Here is an 8,799-nt window from a genome sequence, read left to right as displayed (position 1 = left end):
ATGAGGGGGACAGCAATGAAAGGACTCGGGCTCTTCATTTTCAGTGCAAGTGAGTACTAATTTGGTTATGTCCTCAAAGGTTGGGTGGAAGGAAACAGCACTACAAAGTACAAGGACTCCAGTGCACTTTGTATGTCTCTTTTTTGTTTAGTGAAGGTTCCTTTGTGCTTATGGCCAGACAAGCATGTGTACCATCTCTGTGCTGAACATCCACACGCATCTCCCAAAACTGTTAGGAGTGGGAAAAAATGCTGTTCTTCATGAAAGTGGAAAGTATTTTTCATAAGCAGTTTTCTTGGTTTCTGTTAATACAATATTTATCTCTGAAGAAGGAACTTCCTCCTCTGGAAGTTTCAGCTCCACTGCTTTTTATCCTGTCTCATATTCTTATATCAATGTTCTTACACCTCATTCCAAGCTTCAGACCAAGCTACGCACATGGGAATTGCTTGGGGGTTTTTAACTAAAAATCCTGAAAACCTCACTTCAACAGTAAGACCCACAAAAAGGATAGACACACAGTTTAAAGTAATCAGAAAAAATGGATGGGCTTCACATGCAACAAATGTGACTTGGGTCATGGTTTGATGATCGTTATGTAACTTCTGCAATGCCATTGATATTCACTCTCCTTTTTCATTATTCTCACCTTTCATGCTATGCAAATTATGCTCCTTTTTTTTTGCTTGATCAGAATCTCAATTTATTTCAGCAAACAAAATATTCCTGTAATTGTATTAATTGCCCTTCAGTCTGTTAACAATTACTTGGTGAGGAATGTGAAAGTAGAAATGGCGCTTTGATTTTCTTCTTCCTTTGTACAAATCTCTAAGCAGAGGGAGAGAAAACCATTCTCATTTTTTAAAATGTTATAAACATACAAAATGTCTCTCACATTTTTTAAAATGTTATAAACACACAAAGTGATAACACACAAAAAAGTAACTAGGGCTTAAATCTAGGTGACATTGTCTCTCCAGTAGCATGTAGGCTATTTGTGTTCTCTCTCTTTTTAGAGTTCTTTCAGAATTTACTTCCCCTGCCTTCAGCCATATTTTGAATAGATTCTGTTTCTGCTCAGAAAAAAATCCCCAGCCTTTGAAGAATAAACCATAACTTTTAAATGTACTGACTGTGAAGTGAAACGTGGTGAGAAGCGGGAAGGAGGAAATAAGCCTGAGTCAGTGACATCCCAGAATGAAACTGTTGCTTCCCTGAGAGAGGGAAGGTCATTCTGGGATGCAGAGATGTGGGTGACAAATGGAGAGCACCAGAAGCAGTGGGACATGAGGGTGACAGCAACAGATGAATAAATGTGTTACAGGCTGTGCCTCACATGCAGTGTTGGGTTCAGCTGCTCCCCAACTCTGCACCAAACATGAAGAAAAGAAAGATCTCATTTATTGTAGGATTTGACTCATCCAATTGGAAGAAGAAAAAGAAGTCTCAGGGTTGGGTGGTTTCTTTGCCTCAGGGCTGTGTTTATGACCTGTCAGTGAACCCCAGCCCAGTGGAACCAGTTTCTGAGTGACAAAAAGATCAGGAAATGGGTTTTGCTCCATTTCCTAGTACAGACAGTGGTGCTTTTCACCTAAATGCACGAAAGCATCTCTATCCAGTCACAACAAGCAAGGAGAAAGCTTTCACAGGTGTCTCTCATATGGAGGGCATATGAAAACAGCAGTCAGAAAGAGCCCATGGGCTTTGCAAACATGGGCCTTGCCCTGGGTGCTCCAGGGCAGGGAAAGATCTGGGAGTGGCTGCAATAAAAGCATGCTAGCAATACTTTGCCCTGGTTTCCTTCTCATGACTGTCAGCAGTTGTAAATTAAATAATCCCCAAGAGAACAGAAGCCACTCCTGCCACATCACAGAGGAAGAGGTGAAAACACACCTTGCTATGAACTGTGGGAGCCCACAGAACAACTCAGTTGTTGAGAGCATGCAGAAAGATGGGAATTTAGGCTAAAAGCAGATCCCTGTGCCCATGACACCTGTGTAATTACCTGAACTGAATTACCCCAGGTTCTTAGTGCAGTGACAACACAACCTTCTGGGTCCCCACACTGTTATTTTCTAAGGGACTCTTGTTCTTTGGTAGTCAAGGATGTGGCAGTGCTCAGTTTGCCAATGGCATTCACTTACTGACCCAGTGGAGGGGGCTGTGTGCTTTTCCTGTCTAAAAAAGTGGGTATTGACAACCAGTTTGCAACTCAGGGTGCAATCTAGAAATCCTTTGCTCTCTCCCTTATACATTACACTTCCTTATAGATCTAACCTGGACAAAGATATGGCAGGATGAGGACCCAAAGTTTGCTAGGTGGCAACTTTTCAGATGAATCCTCTCCAGGGAACAGTGATGCAGCTTTCAAAAGCAAACCTTCACCACCACATGCAGCATCCCCAGCATGGGGGGAATCCTTCCTCCTCTTTCCTCCTTACTGCACCATGTTCCTCTTTGCCATGGGAGCACCTCTGAGCAGCCCTGCATTCCTTGCCATTTACAGTTTTCCCAAATATTTTCCACAAATGACAGCGCCATTAAAAAAGAAACAAAACCAAAACCTCAAAGCAACAAACCCAAACACAAAACTCACACAAACTGTAAGGAGAAAGCCGGTGTTTTTAACCATGGGTTCCTGCAGGCATGAAGGTCACCTATGGCAGGGCAGACATAGATGTCCAGCTCAATTCTGAGCATAACAAAGACCTGCCCACCAGGCAATGATCAGACATGATGAATCAAGAGCAAGTCACAGGGAATTCAGTGTAAAAAACACCTGCCCTGTGCCCTGTGTGCTTCCCCAGGGCACAGAGGGATTTCTGTTTTATTCAGCTCTCAGCTATTCCTGTGCTCCAGAGGCAGGAGCTGGAGTTTTTGAACAAAGGTGACTACTACCTTACTCATTTTTAGAAAAAACTAAGAGCTATTCTTCCCTTGTTTCTTTCAACCACTCTTTGCTTCTCTAGGTTTTTCTATTTTCAGGGATGAAAAACATGAACAGGTTTTGATTCCCTAGCACAAAATGTCACTTTTCTATGGATTTGGATCGAGGCAAGTTATTTGACAGTTTTCCTGATCCTTGAAATTTGACAATATCAGTTTGTTAGTTTAGCCTGAATCCTTAAGACTGCCGATGCACTTGTAGTATCTGTTTATCTGTCTCCCTCTGTACATTCTGAACTGTCAAAGGGTGTCAGTCACGCTGAAGGAGGGCTCAGAGAAAAAAAATACAGCATCTTTCCAAACTCCATGGCAATATAGGAGTAAGTGAAGAAGAGGGAAGCAAGGAACAGAGAGCAGAGTTTAGTTCTAAGCCATCCTGTGCAGCAGCTTCCCAGAGCCAATCAGCTGCAGCACACATCACCTCTTGCTCAGTGGGGAATGTCCTGGATGACAGGGAATTAGGGGTTATTGTGGCATCTAAGGAAGCCAAAGAGACTACCATGGAATCCAGATGTTGTTATTTTTGCTGAGTGCAGCATTTATTCTCTTCCTAGTTCTGGTGTCTGCTCACGCCCTCACTGTGGAAGCACCTGAGAAGCAGATCCAAGTGGCAAGAGGAAGAAACGCTACCCTGCGCTGTAATTTTAAAACAAACTCAGCTGTTGACAGAGGAGACCTGGTTGTCTGGAAGAAAATCAATAGCAAGGTAAACTGAGCTGCATAAAGAAACAGATGAGAGGGCAACCAAGAAGGGGCAGGAGAGGGAAGCTGTGAGTGGGAATGGATGTTGGAAGAAAAAGACTTCTTCCAGATTTTTTTTTTAATCCCAGAACTGTGCAAACAGAAATGCTGAGACTAGATGCAATTCATCCCAAATCTATTGTATAACACCAGGAAAGCTCCCACCCCTCTTGGTCTTACAGCTGTTTACTGAGGATACATCACTGTATGTACTGTGAGGTTTACATCTATTAAAACATGTGAAACACTCAGATAATTTCTAAAAATATATGCATATATAAAAATGTGTATGTAATACACATATCTTTGATACTATATAACAAGTTGATGATAACAGTACATGGAGAGATTCTTGAGGTTTCCTACATCTATTTGAAGTATTGGAAGGTTAAGAAACTAAGTTTTAAAGTTCTCCTTGACTGCTTGGGAATTAGTGAGAGGGGAAGCAGCCTTTGGAGATGTCCTTGCAAGAACTGCCAAGGGTTTCTTCTCTGGAGATCCTTACTGGGAGAGTTTGTGCAACCACAGGGCAATTTGACTGACACAGGTCTCAGACAAGTCTTGGGCTGTCCTCTCCTCATGGTGAGGAAAGGTGAATAAGCCCCAGCAAAAGAAATCAGACAAGGTGTGAGAAGGGGATTCCAGATAGAAACAGAGATCCTTTTGAATTTCTACGTTTTTCTTGGCTTTTTCCCAAACTGCTGCAGTTTAAGGTCCTCTTTTCCAAGCTGCTCTTTAAGAGTGGGCTGGTTGATCGAGTTAGATGGCAGATGCCACAGAAGAAGCAGGGACTGACGCTGTGCCCTCGCTGTGTGCCAGGTTGACGCCGTGACGCGCTACTTCGATGGGCTGGTGCAGTACGGGGAGGGCTACGACCACCGCCTCCAGTTCAGCGGCGACGTGAACAGCGGGGACATCAGCGTCACCATGGGCGCCGTGACCATGGAGGACAACGGCACCTACGTCTGCAGCGTCCGCCTCCGGGCCGACCCGCCCCGCCAGTCCGCGCTCCTGGACCTCTTCGTCCTCGGTGCGGTGACACAGGAGTGCCACACCCCTGTCACACACACCTGCCCTTCCCCTGATGTCCACAATGGCTTAAACAGCAAAAATACTTTTTTAATCGCAAAAAAAATTGTCGTCGCCAATTCCACGTTTTGTCTTTTCCTGCTCCCTGTGGAAGATGAAGAGCAGGCAACTCCCTCAGACACCTGGCTGTGTGTACAGCTCACTTTCCTAATAACCCAAGCATCATTACAGGGCTTTCCTCATCCCCCCTATGGCCTGTCATGCTCCAGTTATCAAAGGATGGGTCACCTAACACTACTAGGCAGATCCCAAAAAGCATCTTGCAATTCCCTCTTGGCTTTCCTTGTTTCTCCCAGAAAGGGAGAAACAAATTAGACCCAAATTCACTTTAAGTTCCTTTAAGAAGTAAGTGGCAGGTGCAAGACCAGCCTCTGCTTGCAAGAATAAAAACCACAGATGCAAATGGGCTGAAAAAAGAAACTGCTTCTGATTAATGCAATTCCTCTTTCCTTCCTTCCTTCAGTTGCACCATCCAAGCCCGAATGCAAGATTCTGGGGACACCAGAATATGGACAGACAATCAACCTGACCTGTGCTTCTCATGAGGGCTCCCCAGTGCCCAAATACACCTGGAAAAGTTTCAATGTGCAAAATGAGCCCCGTCCGCTACCATACACAGAAGGTATGAGAAATCCAATCACATCAAAGCCTTGAGGTCTCTGCAGCTGAGGGCTGGAAAGATTCTAAAATGCAAATACAAAAACACTCCTAAGGCTTATTCTAGGATGTTCTCTGAACAGAGTTTGAAAAGTTGTCCTTTTGATACAAGACAGGCTCAGGAGTAACTTAGCAGGGGGAAAAGGACTCTTACCTGAAGTAAGAATGGTCAGAAAGGCTTTAACTTCATCTCTTCCCTAGTGAGAAAGCATGGCTTTGGGAGCATCCAGAAATAATTATTTCTCAGTTGCTGGGAGTAAGACATAACATGAGGAACAATACTGAGTTTTCTGTCTTTACATCCCAGCTTGCTTGACCATGAGCAGATCTCTTTCTAAACTGAAGGAAACAAAATCTGGCTCTGGAAGCTTTCCCCCAGAGATGACCCCTCACCTAGAGGAAGGGGGTATGAGAAAGTTACACCATTGCTACTTTGAGCATGAAAAAGGCTTCTGGTTCTTTAGAACTGACATACAAGCCCTAATATTTTATTTGCTTTCATTTAAAGTCAGAATCTGGAAGGAAAAAGGAGCTGAATTTCCACAACAGGACCTTGACAGAACTATTTATACAGAAATGAGGGTTTAATACTCTTTTAAGTGTATCAGTGACAGAGGACTCAGATTTATTTCATTAAACAACTTCGTTTTTTCCTGGCCTGTCCAGCTTCAGGAAGACTAAGTGTCTGTACCTACCCTTCCTGACTTAAGGGAAGTAAACTAAAGATGATGCGACTCCACAGGACATTCCACACTCAGAGCCCATTCTTGCATAAAATACGTATCACCGTGGGCAGGAACTTTAATTCATTTCACTGGCCACTAAGTGGTGCCAGCGCATCACGCACAGCCCTGAGCACAGCAGGTTGTCACAGCAGCAGCTTCTGCTGTCACCCTGTTCTTCCCTGGGACAGGAGTCTCTGCTGGCCCATTCCCACCTCACTTCTGCTTTCATCGGAGCACCCATGGCCAAGCCCTGTGTGACTGTCCCCAGGTGCCCCAGGCTGGCTGGGTGCCCTGTTGTCACTACAGGCAATTGCCTCTGTGCTAGCACGTCCCATTGCTGCAAAGCGTGCAGATCCCCCTCAGGAGACACTTCAGAGCTCACAGTACCTGACCCACATTTTTCCCCATTTCACTCACTCAATCACTGTTGATTTATTAGGAGCATTTAAATTCCACTTCTAGACTGAGATTTTGAGAGCTACAAACATCACACACCCCACCAAAACAAAACAAAACAACCCACCACCAGGAGGGAGACAAGTAAACACAAGGAGTATGTAGAGACAAAAAGAAAATAAAAATTAAAAATCAAGCAAGCAAGCATATGGCCTGTCATTTCTCAGCTTGCATGCTCTTCTACTATCTGGCACTAGGTGCCAGCAAATCCTGAATATAAAAATTGAGATCCCAGGGAAACAGGAAAGTCATTAAAAAGTATTCAGTCTTTTGCTTTCAGAGCAGGGATCTGGACCTCTATCACAAGCATGGACTACACATACCCGTGTCAGCTGGAGATGCAACAAACAAACTGACTGCCTGAGCAGACAGAGCTGAGCTTCAGCCTGTGGTGCTGAGCTGTGTGAGGCTAGACAGAAAGCATCAGCATCACTGCAATCCTGTCACTAGAGTTCTGCTTGTTTATTTACACAGCCCGTGTGGATTCTCCCAGACTAGAAAACATTTCCCCCCCACTGCTAAATAACTCATATCTGAAATCCTAAGTGCTGCAGGACTGAAGAGCTTTCTCTTGTTGAACGAGTTAATTCATCAAGATGGCCAGTTCTCAGAGCCAGGTCCTGATTTGGGCATCTGACATTTCTCAAAATCCAATGCCAAAACAAAAAAAAAGCTTTCTCTAAGCACAGACACTTCTCTACCCTCCACCTACAATTTTCTTTCTAAAAGGAATGTTCAAATACCACATGTTCCCTGTAATCAAAACAGCACACTTCTGTTTATCCTCCCACAAATCACTCTAAAACCTAGGGATGAGCATGGCAGCTCCTGAGCAAGACAGAGCAATCCATCAACTTTAATAACCTCTCATCACTCCAGCCACCCTGGGCTGGAACTGGAGCGCTGCTGTTGCCACTTCCTTCCCTGCTTTTATTCTTATCTTTTTTGGCCTGATTTGTGTTTCACAACAGGGCAACAAATAACTCTGAAGAACATCTCAGCAGACACCTCTGGCTTTTACATCTGCACTTCAACGAACATTGTGGGAACGGAGTTTTGCAACATGACAGTCAGCGTTGTGCCACGTAAGAGACGGGGCTGCCTTGGGGAATGGAAGTACCAGAGAGAACATCTCAGCTCAGAGTCAAAGCATTAAAGGAGGGGAATGTTACCACCTGGTTTCTGAACACCTTTAAGAGAGACCCTCTCCAGTGGTTTACATGCTGGTAGAACACTCACCAATGCACTGGGTTAGTCCAAAAGGACAAAAAAGTTTTGTAGAGTCAGCACTGAATTTGCAATGTCTGAAACTAAACTTTATAGACAAAGAAGAGCAGGTGTTCAGATCCAGGGGCTCCTCCCTGTCAGTAGCTAACTGCTCCTGTACTACCCAGTACAGAATTATTTCCAGTTGCTGTAGTCAAACAGATGTGGCTTCCACCCAGTCTGGGTCTGGTGGGGGGGTCTGAAGTGCAGTGATTGTGCTGATCCCCTCTGACATCACTGCCCCTGCTGACTCTTCCCTTCCCACGCAGCATCCATGAACATAGCTCTGTACGCTGGCATCATTGGGGGAGTTGTTGCTGCCATTGTGGTGATTGGGATCATTGCCTATTGCTGCTGCTGCCGGGAAAGCAAGGACACTGACTACGAGATGACGTGAGTACCTCTCCCTACAGCAGTGAATGGAACAGATGAAGGGTTCTCCTCCCTCCAGCATCAACAGACGGAGTGGAAAACTGGGGAGAAAGAAATCTGGGAAAGCATGCACTGCTTTCTCCTTTCAGTGTCCACACCAGTGGCTCCCATCTCTCTCATGGGAGATGCCCAGGAGTCCCAGACACCCTTGTGTCTCTGGGCAGAACCAAATTATCCAAACCTTGGATATGAGTTAGCACACATGCTATGAAAAATAAACAAGTAGCTCCCACACCTCTTGCATCACCAGTGAGACTGAAGTTGTGGACTTCAGCTGGGTGCAGTTCTAGATCAGCTTAGAGCAGTTTAAAAGTATCCTAACACAAAATCTCTTCAGTGAGGTTTCTGGCAGGTTTAACATCTCTACTCCCAAACAATGTTTTAGGGCGCAAGAAGACAGAAATGAACCCTCCAGGCAGATGCCAACAAGGCATGAGAGAGAAGGGGAGTATGTGGAGAATGAGGAGAATGAATGAAGAAACCACTG

The 8,799-nt window shown here is 44.8% G+C and overlaps 1 protein-coding gene across 1 annotated transcript; it reads left to right on the top strand.

Moving 5' to 3' along the window:
* Positions 1 to 8,799, top strand: GPA33 (glycoprotein A33). Its single transcript, XM_030947786.1, has 7 exons — positions 1 to 49; positions 3,501 to 3,652; positions 4,507 to 4,717; positions 5,240 to 5,398; positions 7,586 to 7,699; positions 8,150 to 8,273; positions 8,698 to 8,799. The coding sequence occupies exons 1-7, from the start codon at positions 1 to 3 to the stop codon at positions 8,786 to 8,788; spliced, it is 900 nt and encodes a 299-aa protein (XP_030803646.1). The 3' UTR covers positions 8,789 to 8,799.

This window comes from Camarhynchus parvulus, chromosome 1, assembly GCF_901933205.1.
Source record: "Camarhynchus parvulus chromosome 1, STF_HiC, whole genome shotgun sequence".
NCBI classification, from domain to species: domain Eukaryota; kingdom Metazoa; phylum Chordata; class Aves; order Passeriformes; family Thraupidae; genus Camarhynchus; species Camarhynchus parvulus.
The sequence above is the reverse complement of the archived record's forward strand: the minus strand, read 5'-3'. Positions and strand labels throughout refer to the sequence as shown.

What these genes read in the sequence shown, in the direction of transcription:
- GPA33 (XM_030947786.1), top strand. Translation starts at nt 1, where the DNA reads ATGAGGGGGACAGCAATGAAAGGACTCGGGCTCTTCATTTTCAGTGCA. An exon ending in CCTGGACCTCTTCGTCCTCG is followed by an intron (nt 4,718 to 5,239) that starts GTGCGGTGACAC and finishes TCCTTCCTTCAG; the next exon opens with TTGCACCATCCAAGCCCGAA. An exon ending in GACAGTCAGCGTTGTGCCAC is followed by an intron (nt 7,700 to 8,149) that starts GTAAGAGACGGG and finishes CTTCCCACGCAG; the next exon opens with CATCCATGAACATAGCTCTG.